At 42.1% G+C, this 12,584-nt stretch overlaps 4 protein-coding genes across 6 annotated transcripts in view; 1 reads left to right on the top strand and 3 right to left on the bottom strand.

Annotated features, from left to right (window-relative positions):
• LOC110172233 (1-phosphatidylinositol 4,5-bisphosphate phosphodiesterase gamma-1-like) overlaps positions 1-1,224 on the bottom strand; it is a 33,585-nt gene extending 32,361 nt beyond the window's left edge. Inside the window, exon 1 of the mRNA XM_055164714.1 lies at positions 927-1,224. Within this exon, the coding sequence (XP_055020689.1) occupies positions 927-1,203 (277 nt within the window). The 5' untranslated portion in view covers positions 1,204-1,224. The remainder of the gene's footprint in view (positions 1-926) is intronic.
• A 1,875-nt stretch (positions 1,225-3,099) lies between these two features.
• On the bottom strand, positions 3,100-7,488 carry naprt (nicotinate phosphoribosyltransferase). The gene is made up of 13 exons (XM_020938059.2): positions 7,162-7,488; positions 6,318-6,445; positions 6,170-6,252; positions 5,941-6,071; positions 5,654-5,769; positions 5,357-5,547; positions 4,920-5,060; positions 4,740-4,824; positions 4,582-4,662; positions 4,406-4,508; positions 4,170-4,324; positions 3,729-3,836; positions 3,100-3,554 (listed from the first exon to the last, which is right to left on the bottom strand). Exons 1-13 carry the CDS (start codon positions 7,412-7,414, stop codon positions 3,465-3,467), a joined length of 1,665 nt encoding a protein of 554 aa, XP_020793718.1. The 5' UTR covers positions 7,415-7,488; the 3' UTR covers positions 3,100-3,464.
• Positions 7,489-7,698: 210 nt separating this feature from the next.
• cunh8orf82 (chromosome unknown C8orf82 homolog) lies at positions 7,699-9,409 on the bottom strand. Its single transcript, XM_020938145.2, is given in 4 exon segments — positions 7,699-8,508; positions 8,833-8,881; positions 8,953-8,984; positions 8,987-9,409. Coding segments are annotated over 4 exon segments (690 nt in total). The 5' UTR covers positions 9,117-9,409; the 3' UTR covers positions 7,699-8,029.
• A 118-nt stretch (positions 9,410-9,527) lies between these two features.
• On the top strand, positions 9,528-12,296 carry si:ch211-191a24.4 (uncharacterized protein LOC100150331 homolog). Of its 3 annotated transcripts, none has more exons than XM_020938139.2 (4): positions 9,528-9,693; positions 9,928-10,028; positions 10,386-10,510; positions 11,353-12,296. In XM_020938139.2, exons 2-4 carry the CDS (start codon positions 9,931-9,933, stop codon positions 12,009-12,011), a joined length of 882 nt encoding a protein of 293 aa, XP_020793798.1. In that variant the 5' UTR covers positions 9,528-9,693; positions 9,928-9,930; the 3' UTR covers positions 12,012-12,296. The 3 variants fall into 3 exon arrangements, with proteins under 3 accessions (XP_020793798.1, XP_020793799.1, XP_020793797.1); XM_020938140.2 differs by lacking the exon at positions 9,528-9,693 and adding an exon at positions 9,764-9,838; XM_020938138.2 differs by lacking the exon at positions 9,528-9,693 and adding an exon at positions 9,777-9,838 and having other exon boundaries at positions 9,939-10,028.
• The last annotated feature ends 288 nt before the right edge of the window (positions 12,297-12,584 follow it).

The following is a 12,584-nucleotide window of genomic DNA, read 5'->3' on the forward strand; positions in this document are numbered from 1 at the left end:
TCAGGTTACCATGTACCATGTATTGCACCTTCAAAGTTATGTTACTCACCTTAACTTCTTAAAGCGAAGGAAAGAGGAGAGTACATGTTAAAATTCAGGAAGCCCAGTCCTGCTCCCTTTCTCTGGTTAAGTCATTATTGAAAGTATTTCCTAAACAAGGAGTAATACCCAAGAGATTTTAGCACACAAATCAGATTTCATTTGTTGAACTGACCACTGCAACCTTCTGCATAAGAAACAACACTGGATCTAACAGCAAGTATAGTTATTATTTGGTATACAGTACTTAAGGGTGAGTCCAGTACCTAAGTCAACACAGATAAGACATGAAATAACCTATTCTGAATTGTGACAGTAAAGACACCATCTGTTTAGTTTCTGCATAAACAAGCTTCTACTCAGATTGTCTAGTTTGAGCTTTTGAGTACCTTTTATAAAAGACACTCTACAACAGTTATGCAGTCAGATAAAAGTGATCAATATCAAACATGAACAGGCTTATAAAAGGCTAAAAACACTTACACTGCATACTGTTTCTATTAGAAATATCCTATGGTTCAGTGTAAGTATTTGGAAATCATTTTGAGGCCACATGGTTCTCATTGCCTATTTCACTGTGGCTCAATAAAGTTTGCCTAATCTATATCATAGCATCAGATTGGTGCTACACTGAATGCACAAGGAAAGCATGGCAAAGTAGGCTAATATGTGTACTGTTATTATTCATTATTTCTGATTGTCTTCAACTATATTATGGTTATGTAGCCTATTATGGGGAAATACGTATGTAACATGGGGAAAATATGTTTACAAGTGTGCCACTTTTGACACTTATTGTTATTAACTGTTTATTGCAGTAACCAATATGGATACAACATGGGGTTTATTTGTAGAGACAAGCTCAGGTTAAATGTAAAAGCACTCACTTTCTCCCTCTATTTTTTCTGGGTTCCGGCTCCAAACTATCTGTCGCGTGTCCTGCTTGATCTGGAAAGTCCTTCTCTCGGGGCGCTGGGATTTCTTCTGGTAAAACAGGGTCATGACTGTACCCATCTCCAGGCTGTGGAGGATGCGGGAGCCAGCCTCGGTCCAGTCCAGCATCCTGGAGGCCATGAGCGGACCAGTAGATCCACCAGCCGCCCCTGTAGCTCCGGCCTCCTCAGCACAGCCGTTCAGACAGTTACTGAACCTGGCAGCGCACATCTTCACCGCATAGCTGGCACGGGAGTTTGAGTACTAATCTAGGATGCTTTCCCTGAACCCACCGGTGCAGAGGGGAGTCCAAATTATGGCAATCTAACGCGGGCTAATCCAAGCAGTCTGGCATTTATTAATAAAACACACACTAAAACACATGACTGAGCTGTGGTCCTCTGAAGGGGGAGTTATCCTTTCCAGATGCTTCACCAGTGAAATCCACCCGGACTCCCCGTCTCATCACAGCTGGACTCAGGTTTCCACCCTCAGTCCACGACAGCACAAGCAGAGCGGATCCAACACTATACCACCGCTCATCCGGCCACAGAATGCACAGACAAATCCTATTCTTGTCAAAAAGCTTCGACCAAGACGCCAAGTTATGTAATGACTCTTCGGACGGACGCGTGAATGCAGCAGCGCGGAGGAGAGGCGCGCGGATGAGTGCTCTCCGGGGCCGAGGCGAGAAGCCAGTGTGCTCCCATCAGCCAAATCATTCTGTCCAGCAACGTATACGAGCTCCTCAGCACATTACAACGTACAGGCTACACCGTGGACAGCGAGCATTGTCCTACGCAGTCTCGTGTCTGGAGCGTAAGCAGCTCGGAGCCAGGCGGTGCTCAATCCAGCAGCCAGAATCTCCTCTCCTCGCTCCAGATCTCTGTGCGCCTATCTCTCCCCCAGCCCCAAACGCCAGAGGTCTTGAGAGGAAATTAGGGCTAGGAGACCGGAAAAGCTTGATCAGATTTTTTTTCTTCCCAGTGTTGGCCGTAATATGAGGGGAGACGAGGGGAGTAAGGGAGAGTGGGAAAAGAGCGACCTCCAGTGGCATCCGAGAAAATTGCTACCTCTACCCACAGACAATATTGACTGTTGCTGCTCCACGTACAGCTATAGGTAAGATTTTACTAGAGGTGGAGAGTTCGCTCAGTTACATTAACTTGAGAGACATTTTGAAGAAATTGTACATTTCAAAGTATTTTTCTGACACTTCAACTTAAATTATAGGCTATATTTTACAGTCTAACCCAGGGGACCCAACTGATTACGCAAAGTACCACAAAGAAAAAACTTGTTTTTCAAAGTACCATCAGATCAAAAGGGGGTATATAACAAAACTATTCCAGGTCTAACGTAGAGCTAAACCACATCTAAAAGTTGACACAACTACATTTACAATTATACTCTATTGCATTCCATTGTTGTGACTGGTGTGATGAAAAAGGAGCTGAGTCAAAAGGCAAAGGTCTCGATTTACCAGTCAATCTACGTTCCTACCCTCATCTATGGTCATGAGCTTTGGGTAATGACTGAAAGTTGAAATGAGTTACCTCTGCAGGGCGCCTGGGTGTTCCCTTAAAGATAGGGTGAGGAGCTCAGAGCAGAGCCGCTGCCCCTCCACATGGAGAGGAGCCAGCTGAGGTGGGTCAAGCATCTGTTCTGTATGCGTCTTAAAGACAAAGTCTCTCAGCTGGCCTGGGAACACCTTGGGGTCCCATGGAAGGAGTTGAAGGAAGTGTTCGGGCTAAGGAAAGTCTGGGAGTCCCTGCTTAGACTGCTGCCCCTGTGACCTAGCCCTAAATAAGTAGAAGAAAATGGAAAGATAATTTCTAGTAGTTCTAAACAAATTATCCAAAGGAGGACAGAAAGGTGGATAAAATGAACTATCAGGCTAACCCACAAACTAAAGAGCTGTCCAAGTACCTGAAGGAACTCATACCACAGTTTGAGAAACACTGGTCTAAGCATTTACCATTACTTACTACTTAATTACTATTACTTTTTACTACTCTACTTGAGTAAAAACATTTCAAAGTAACTTACTTGAGTACAAATGCTGACTACTCTCTTTATCTATGTCCCAAAAGGCCAATAGCCACAAGTGAGTCCAGTACCAAGAGCTTGTATAATATTTTTTTTTTATGAACGTATTCAGAAAGATACAAACACAAGATACAATACATTCAGAAAGCAGAAAGTACCAATTTGTTGTCAGCTGATTGTGGTCATCTTGTGGGCTGCAGCAGTTAGAGTGAATTGGTCTCAAGTCAATATCTGCAATTTTAACAGGCCACACTACTGACACAACGTAAGATTATTGTTAGTAGCATACATAATAGTCAAACAGGTTAGAGTTTTACAATACTGAGGCACATAGAAAATGAGGTACTCAACTTGTTTAGGATATTCCTACATGTCACTATGCAGAAGAATTGTAGTTTTAAGGCACATGAGATAAATACAACCACATTACAGATACACATTTTTCAGTTGGATAAAAGAAAGTTGGCGCTGTTGTTAGTAATGCCTCTTCTGATTTCAGACACCAGCTTATAGAGTTTCTCTGACACAGCCACCTGAGGAAAACACATGGTTACTCTGATTTTCTGTGTGAAGAGGTGGTACAGAGGAGGAAGTACAGAAGAGGAGATACAGAAGATGTGTAGGTACAGAGGAGAAGGAGGTAGAGATGAGTGGAGGGGGATACAGAGAAGTGAAGTAGGTACAGAGGAAATATGAAGGAGACTTACTGTGTAAATATCTGGGTCCTGCAGTCTCTTGTATTTAGGGTGAAGCATCTGAAGGGAGCTCTGGGCCTTTGCTCGAGTTTCTTTAGCACTGCACACAGGATAGGTGACCTGCACAAAATATACATCTTTTAAGGCCGTGCAATTAATTGAGTTCCAAGGCAGTAATTTCTAATTGTCAATGATCAGCAGGGTATTTTTAATCTGCCAATTCCAGTCTACTGTCAATTCTCAGTCTATAAAAGCATGTGGCTTGCAGAACAGAATTTGGAAATTGTTTTTTGTGTTAAATGGTAAAGATTAAAAAACTGTATTTTTTACGTTCAGGAAATTAATATTGAAAACCATTTAAAAATCTGTAATGAGGAATCATTATAAATCATTTGTAGTTTGTGTCTGTGGAACAACAATTATTATGTTGAAGTGTCAAGAGTTTGTCCTCACCTGTCCTTTGGTGAAGACTTCTTGGCGTAAACAGGTGACCTGAGCAGGAGTAACACAGCGAGAGGTGTCCTCTTCTCTGAGATAGTAACTGAAAGGGTGTCCAGCCTTAGGAGGAGGCTCAACTGCCAAACAAACCACATCCAGAAAAGGATGGCCTTCACAAAAGTGGAGAACATTATACTCAATGTTATTATACTTTTCTGATTCACCAAAAAGGGCATATCCTCTGTTCATACCCTCTGTGTGAAGCAGGCGGTACACAGCCTTCTTCCCAGGCACTGTGCTCTTCTCTGGGTCCTCACTGACCTTCATCCTGGGACGCCCTCTGACCTCCACCAACTACATACAGAAATATGACATATATATTAGAACTTGTCAATTAAATAATGGCTTTATTTTTAAACTATAATACCTTGTATACACAACCCAGTGATGGTTGTTTTGTGCATGTTACTAAATGTGTTCCAACACCAACTGCATCGATCTCATTCTCCTGCAGTAAAAGTGTTTCAGTAAAAAAAAACAATAGAGGAAATCTGGTCTTTATTATAATTCTTAATACCATAATACCTTCTTGTTGAGCTCTGACATGGTGTTCTCTGAGAAGCTGTTGGTTCCAACGATAATTAATGAATCAAAGGTGGACGCTGAAAAACTAAACAACAACAAAAGCTTAAAAACCCAAATTCTGGTTTCAAGATGTATAGTACGTTTGTAAAATCACAGTGATGGACATACACTGGCACTCACTGCTGACTGCAGAGTTTGAAGACATGCCGCACCTCCAGAGACTGCCTGCAGAGGTCACCACTGTCCAAGCGTACTCCCAAGGGTCTGTAGCCCAGCTCAGACAAAGCCAAGGCCACAGCACAAAAGTTCAGAAGCCCACTACTGCAACAATTAATAAGAAAAGAAAGTGTCTAATCACCAACTAGTCTTCATCATCAGTTCTTTCTACATTTTAATTTAGTCAAGCTTGCTAGGACAAAACTTTTGTACAATTTTATTTGTTAATTTAATATTAAACCAGTAGAGCTGGGCAATTAATCAAATTGGTTGAAAACGTTGATTTTGTCTTTGTTCATTAACTATATTGTTAGAAGCTACATCAGTTTATTTTAAATAAGAACAATTTTCATCAATACAAGGGGAATACATTTTTCACTATATCACCTAGCCCTACTTACCAGGCAACACTGTAGCTATCAATCACAGGCAGAAAGTTGTGTGGGTAGGCAATGGCGTAAGTGAGAAACGCAGCCAGCTCACCCTCACAGATCTTCCCTGCTTCAGCTCTGAGTAGCACACAAACACGACTGAGCAAGCCCTTTGTCAGTGAGATCAGGTCAACTTGGTCTCCACTGGCTGTGTTTAGTGTCTAGGAATAAAAGCACAAAAATCTACAGAAATCCTGTGCCAAAATGAAGTTGTGTAAGAGTCTTCATTTGTTTATTAGCACCATCTCAGGCCAAACAGAAACTCACCTGAGGCCACACCTCCTCCAAGGAACTGAATGAAGTAACAAAGGAGTGTGCCATGGTCCCTACCACTGGGATCCCAAACAGGAAGCCAGCCTGAACATTACTGGTCATATCAAAACCTACAAGAAACACAGCCTCTGAGTATGACAGCTAATACTAAATAATAACAGAAGCTTGACTGCCAATCTGTAACAACGGACCCTCTGATCACTACTCACTCACATATATTTGTATTTAGGCCAAGGGAGGGCAAAGAGTCTTGCCCAAGGACACATAATGATGACATTTACCTCCAATGTAACTGTATCTGGAAGCTGTGAGTCCTCCGTCTGGTCCCTGGGCCCGACGTAGTCCCATCTCTAGTAGACTCCTGCTGGGGCCAGCTGCCAGACGAAACCGAGCAGCGTTACTACAAACAAGACTACAGACAAATCACACTATTAACAACAGCAAAGCCAAACTTACACACAGTATAATTACATTTATATGAACTGTAATAATTTGTGTAATTTTTTTTACCTGGCATAGTTGACTAGGCAGAGTAAACTGGTTTCCAGCAGTTGGACCACAGCCAGAGGACCTGCCACTTCCATCACAGGAACCTGCAGATGTGAAAGTTAAACCATGGTCCAACACTGAGGATGTTTGACATTTATTCTGAACCCACCCGGGCAAAGACCACAGTCCCCTCTGGCACTGAGCGCACGGTGACACCAGAACAGTCCAAGCCCCTCAGGAAGGTGAAGAAGGCGGGGTCAGTGTTGGGGGGCAGGACAGAGCGCAGAAACTCCACGTCTGGACAACAAATAAACCTTTCACAGTCGGAATGCTTCCTCTGAATAATTACACGTGTTTGTAAAAGGGTATGTTGTACATGTGCTCCTTCAGAATCACACATGACCCAGAGTCTCATCACAACAACTGTAACTAAGACTAATCTAAAGACTGCACCTTCACAGTAAGACCTGAGTTTTTCTTCTGGGACAAAGAGAAGTTACTGTAACACGTTTTATAAAAGGGGGCTTTCTTTCATCAAAATGAATCTGATTATTGCTGTACCATTTTGGTAGACTCTAAGAGTCAAGTTAACTACACTACTGTCCATAGGACGGAAGGGTTACCCTTGTCCATCATTTATAGAAACAATAGACCTTCAGGGTATCTCTGTGTGATTATGGATTACATAACATTATGTCTCTGAACTCTGTAAGGACAGCGTACGTATGGACGCAAGAATGAACTTGAATGTGTACTTCTTTCTTCATAAGCGCCCGACTAGACTAGTCTGTTTCTGAATACTGCATGTCTGCAGTCCTTAGTTCTGTAATAAGCATAAGCGCCTTTATATGCTAAAGTTCATGAGAGTCAAAAGGGCACGGTGGTCCCCGCGCGGAGGGAGTTGCGCAACAGTATGCGGTCATGGGACCCTGATGAGGTCTGAACTGCGCTATCAAAAAAAACCAAACTTTAATATAAAAAAGCAAACATCGTTTATAGGCAACAACACTTACCTTCATCTGTGAAGCAAAAGCTCTGAAGGAACTGCAGACAGTCCTGTAGTCCTGCGAACAGCGAGAAGCCTCCGCCAAAGGGATTGTCCCTAAAAAAGAGCTCAAAGACGGCGGGCTCCTGGTGTCGACCGGCCCGCCAGTACGCGTACGCCATCGTGAACTGATACAGGTCCGTGAGCAGCGGCGGAACCCGCTCCCGGATAGAGCGCTCCATGGCCCCGCGTGTGTCGCTGTATGCTGCTGCCATATTCATTGTGACGGCGCTCAGTGCAGCCGAGCAGTCTGGGACTTGCAGTCCTTCCAACTGAGCCTCCTGTGGATAAGGAATGAAGGCGGAACTTGGCCGTTTAAAGCCCAACTACTTTCGCAACGTCACAGCTGCCTTAAAAAAACAACAAAACAAAACAAAAAAAAGCAAATGTAATAATCCATTAGGTCTATTTAATTAAGATACGCACACGGGCTGTTAAACACAGATAACCTTACTTTATAACGTATCAACTTTCAAGCTAACAAAACACAAGAAATCGACCACCCTTTTGCCATTCAGATTTATTATTATTAACGTATAATTCTAGAAGCTTAATCAAAATCATATCATAGATATATCATATATCGTCAGATGTAGCCATACCCTTTGCATTGGATAATATGTCCACCACCGCACAGTTGTTTGTTCTTTTCATCAAGTAATTTCAGTAATTCTTAAACATAAAATTGTTAAATTAAAAACAATTGCTAGAATTTTACTATATTTTTATTTTTATGTTTATGTTAATTCAGATAAATACCAGGTAGTCATTACAATCAGCAAAATGGTGTTTGAATGTTTTATATGCCATATTTGGCCACTCAGGACTACATGGCCTTATCCAACCCCTCCCTGCTTTCCACTGCCATCCTTTACAGATGTGAAATATCCTGCAAGCTCATTGGTCAGTTCATGCTGTTTACCACCCCATACAAAGTGACTTGGCTGTCCAGACTGGCTCTCATCTGTTGCATAAACAAAGTTGGTGCTTAATTCTATGGCCAAAGCTGAGCGGACCAGTCCCACTCCTCCTGTCCTGTCTGAGCAGGGGTGGTACACTCGTCCAGTGTCTGGGTGCATGTACAGAGCCTCGGGGCGAAATGGGGCTGTAAGCTTCTCTGCCCCTCCACAGTAGGACAGCAGTTGTGCCTCTGAATGTCCTCCATGTATGAGGTGAGTGAAGACAACAGGCCGGTCATCACACCTCACAAAGTTTCTCTCCCGGCCACATGGGGACACAAAAGGGAAAGCCTCCTCATATCGTCCACTCTGATTCAACCGCAGCCGACTGAAGAAGAAAACCAAGAACTGTTTATCTGTGCATAGAAGAACATGTGAAAATGTAAGTATTTTTACTGGTCTTGTATTTCATAATTTACTCTGTCATCTAATCTGCTACTTTTATAGCAACGACTGCTGTGGGGTAGACCTGTGTATCTATCATTGCCCCTCTACGTCTGTGACTCCCACTACTACATCGACCCAGTGTCCAGTGTCTTGCCCGAGGAAACATCATCAATGATCAGAGCTGGAAACCAACAACTATTTCTTCAAGCTATGATGTGCAACAAAAACTCTAAAATTAGGCTACTAAATGATAATAATAATAATAATAATAATAATAATAATTGTAAAAATACCTTTGAAACAGGTGACAAAGTTCTTCACTTTGGTGTCATCAAGAAAAAGCTAAAAAAGAGACAAGAGTGATGAGAAAGAGGAATTTTCACGTGCTCTCTGGTGTGTGTCAGAAGCCTCACCTGTCCCTGGTGGTCGATGTAGTAAAAGTACCCCTGATACGAGGCTCGGGGCTTTGGCCTTGGATGTATGCAGCGGTGCTCCGGGAGGCGGTGTGGCCGGAGCACAGGCAGCGCACTGCGGCCACTGTCCTGAAGCCGACAGCCGCGGTACGGAGGAACAACATTTCTGTACAGCTTGGACTGCCTGATGTTTACATCTCTGAGACCACCCGGAAGAACTTCGGTGCACGCACAAAGGCTAATTTATTGCTGCCCTCGTGTGGACATTTTGAAAACTACATCAAAAGAGGCCTAATAACTAGGCAGAATTTAAAAAAAGTTACGTACGGCATCTAAACTACTACTTCAACTGGTGGGACTTGAAGATTGCATTGCGGGGGAATATTATGTTCTTGTGAATAGAACAAGCACATTCCTCTTGGGCACAGCAACAGACAGTCACTTCAGGCGAAATGCCAAATGTGCCATAAACAACACTGAAAGAGGCGTCTTTGGACCCACACAAAGGTCCCATTCTGAGCGTAGAAACCACATTTCTCTGCGGACAGCGGATGAAGAGAACACTCCATTTCTCCCTTGATCCGTGCACTGATCCCGCTTCTTACCTGAGCGACTGCCCCTTCCGCTCTTCCTCCACTCCGCTGCTGAGGGGGGTGGGTGCGGTTTGTTTTCGCATTACCTGTCGAAAGATTTTATTCAACGATGCCGGGATATTAAGAACAATCTCAAAACCACTTCACAGTAAGTTGTATAATTTCGTTAATGAACTATTTCATGGCTATTTTTGTTGCAAAGTTCTTTCTTCAAAAAGCTTGAATAAGTTTGGATCCATATGCGCAATGGCGACGGTTTTACGCACACTATCTGCTAGATCCTCGAGAATAAAGTAATAATAATTTGAATAAGTCTAAACAAATGGGGAATGCCTTAGCAGTTTAAGGCCTACTATGACCTTGATTGTCTTTCGGTTTGCAGACTATGAGCAGTCAGCCGCGCTCCAACCGGGGACACCGGGACAGAAACGGAGACGGTCGATACTACAGGGACCATGAGAATAGACGCTCATCACCAGACAGGTGTGTACCTAAAGAGAAGGCCTGTACTCTGAGCCAATATAATATTTCATCATTACGTTTGACAGTGCTTAATAATATTTGTTTATAGCTATTGCAGGTCAGTATTACTCTATTCATTACGTTATTAATTAATCTAAATTAATCTGAGTTTTTGTTCAGTTAATTCTGAATTATATGGAGCATGCAAGATATGAAATATAAAACTAAATCTTATTTACATTTAGGTCTAAATTTGTGTTATAATACTATGTAACCAATATTGTGTGCTTTACCCTTATCACACCTGACACCTTTCTGTGCTGTAATTTAATTTAATTAGGCTAATATTTAGGTTTCCATGGTTTCTGTATCCTTTAGGTCTTCCTCTCAACCTCCCTATTATCCCAGAGAAGATTCCCGCTCTTCTAAGAATGGCCGGGATGTCCCAAGAGTGGAGCACCGTGAATCTGACTCCAAATGCACCCACATGTGCTCTAGGAGAGGTGAGACCACAGAGCACTCATAACATTATACAGCTCTTTAACCACTGGGAGTGCTGTCAGTGAGAGGACTTTGGTTTCAGTCTTTGCACCTTCCTCTTTCGGAGAACACACTGAGCAAACCGGTTTTCTATTCACCGCCTTCCCTGTATAGACTAATCTGACCCCATTATTGGCGAAAAGAGATAACCTGTAATCTACACAGATTAGATCACTGGATTAATGACATGCTCTGACCTTATGACATCACAATGCGCCTTAAGAATAACATTTATGGCATTTGTTATTATTAGTTATTGTAGTGTTATGTATAAAGTTAGTTTAGTTTTTAGCATTTATCTTATGCGGCTATAGTAGGCCTACTGTTATTCTCCTTTTTCTCATTCTTCTTTTGTTTGATACTAACTACTGTTCCAACAGTACAAATTCCACTGTGGGTCTCTGGGACTAAGGATGTCAAGATTAATCTGTTAACCAATAATCATGATTTCTCAGGTCACAATAATGGTACAAATTCAAATATAATTATGAGAACTTTACAAGCCAAATTTGTTATTTGAATTCAATCTACAAACAAATAATTCTGCTGTACATGCCATATTAATTATTAACAAATTTATCATTCAGAAAAAAATATTTAATAAAGCTGGTCACATAGAGAAATGGTGATCTTAGAAATTGTGAATAGAAGGAAGTTATAGATTTCACTGCTGCTTGGTCATGGTGTCAGTAATTGTGAATAATTGTTATAATTTGGTAGTTTTAAAATTTCAGCAAAACATTTTATTTTTGCACTCATTACTAAGCAAAAATATAATATTAAATGATCTTCATGTATTTTTTAGGCATTGTCCTCATCTGTGCTGTCCTGACCAATGCCCTGGTCCTGATATGTGTGGTGGCAGCTCACATGGTGACTTCAGGTATGTCCGCTGCAGCTGGGATGGGTGGTTTCAACATCAACTCCAACTTCAACCTCCAGGGCACTGAGCTGCAAAAAGTGCGAGACCTGGACATGCAGTACAGCCAGATGAGGGCGCCAACCATCTATGGAGGCATCTCTTTCAGTTTGACCTTTGGGGTCATCAGCCTGCTTTTTGTAGTATCTGGGAATAAACCACCCCACTTAATGTCCCGAAAGCTACTAGTTGGAGCACTAATTTTCCAAGCTGTGGGAGCAGTACTCTACATTGTCGCTGTTGGACTGTACTTACATTTTATTATAAGGGTGAACTCAACAGATGTGTGCCAGCAGCGAAAGATAATTTATTCTCGAAATGGGTACACCTGGATGAATTGTGATGTGAGTGGGGCAGACGCAGCAGTGGCTCTGTTTGGGCTTATAACGGCCATCCTGTACATAGCTGGGACAGTGCTCACATTTAAGACAATCAGAGCAGTCAATTACTACCTGCAGGAGAGGAAAAGGAGGCATGCAGACAGAAACGAGGCCCGCTCCCAGCCACACAGTGCTCCCCTCAGGGCTGCAACCTCGTCTGTGTAAGGGCATAGTATGATAATGTTTAATTTTAAATGTACCAAGGTTATTCATAATTTAATTTTTGTCACCTATTGTGACCACACTGTACATTTTCGTACTTTGATTATATTTGTTAACATTTTGTTATGTAATTTTTTACAATTTTCTTTTTATACTTAACTTTACATTCATGCCAAAATGGTTATTTGCAAAGGGTTGATTTGAAGGTAAATAAGACTTTTTTTTTATTTGGATTTTTTGTTTTGTTTCCTAACATAATAAATGATTAAATGATATGAATAAAAGTAATACTATTTTGTTCAACTCTGTCATATTTTTGTAATTCCTTGGACAGCTGGTAGGGGACTCTGTCTGATCACTAACTTTAGCCCCCTCCAGAGGCTTCCTGCAGTATGACCTCACTGTGCGTCCCCTCTGCCGCGGGACAAAGGGCCACACATGCACAAAGACACAGCAGTGATGGAACTGTTGAGTCGAGACATAATCACCAACAAGAGAGATTCTCCAGAGCCATTCACTAAAGCCCGGCTCCACGTACCATCCAGACAACACAATGCTCTTATTGTGGTGCACTGG

This window comes from Boleophthalmus pectinirostris, unplaced genomic scaffold, assembly GCF_026225935.1.
Source record: "Boleophthalmus pectinirostris isolate CB_2022bp ecotype Guang Dong unplaced genomic scaffold, ASM2622593v1 HiC_scaffold_7, whole genome shotgun sequence".
NCBI lineage: Eukaryota > Metazoa > Chordata > Actinopteri > Gobiiformes > Gobiidae > Boleophthalmus > Boleophthalmus pectinirostris.

Excerpts from the sequence above, each read along its gene's own strand:
- naprt (XM_020938059.2), bottom strand. The coding sequence starts at position 7,414 with ATGAATATGGCAGCAGCATACAGCGACACACGCGGGGCCATGGAGCGC. Across the intron at positions 4,825-4,919 it reads TTCAAACTCTGCAGTCAGCA|TTTTTCAGCGTCCACCTTTG; the intron begins GTGAGTGCCAGT and ends GTTGTTGTTTAG. Across the intron at positions 4,325-4,405 it reads CCGCCTGCTTCACACAGAGG|GCCATCCTTTTCTGGATGTG; the intron begins GTATGAACAGAG and ends ACTTTTGTGAAG.
- si:ch211-191a24.4 (XM_020938138.2), top strand. The coding sequence starts at position 9,792 with ATGGCGACGGTTTTACGCACACTATCTGCTAGATCCTCGAGAATAAA. Across the intron at positions 9,839-9,938 it reads GCTAGATCCTCGAGAATAAA|TCAGCCGCGCTCCAACCGGG; the intron begins GTAATAATAATT and ends GACTATGAGCAG. Across the intron at positions 10,029-10,385 it reads AGACGCTCATCACCAGACAG|GTCTTCCTCTCAACCTCCCT; the intron begins GTGTGTACCTAA and ends TGTATCCTTTAG.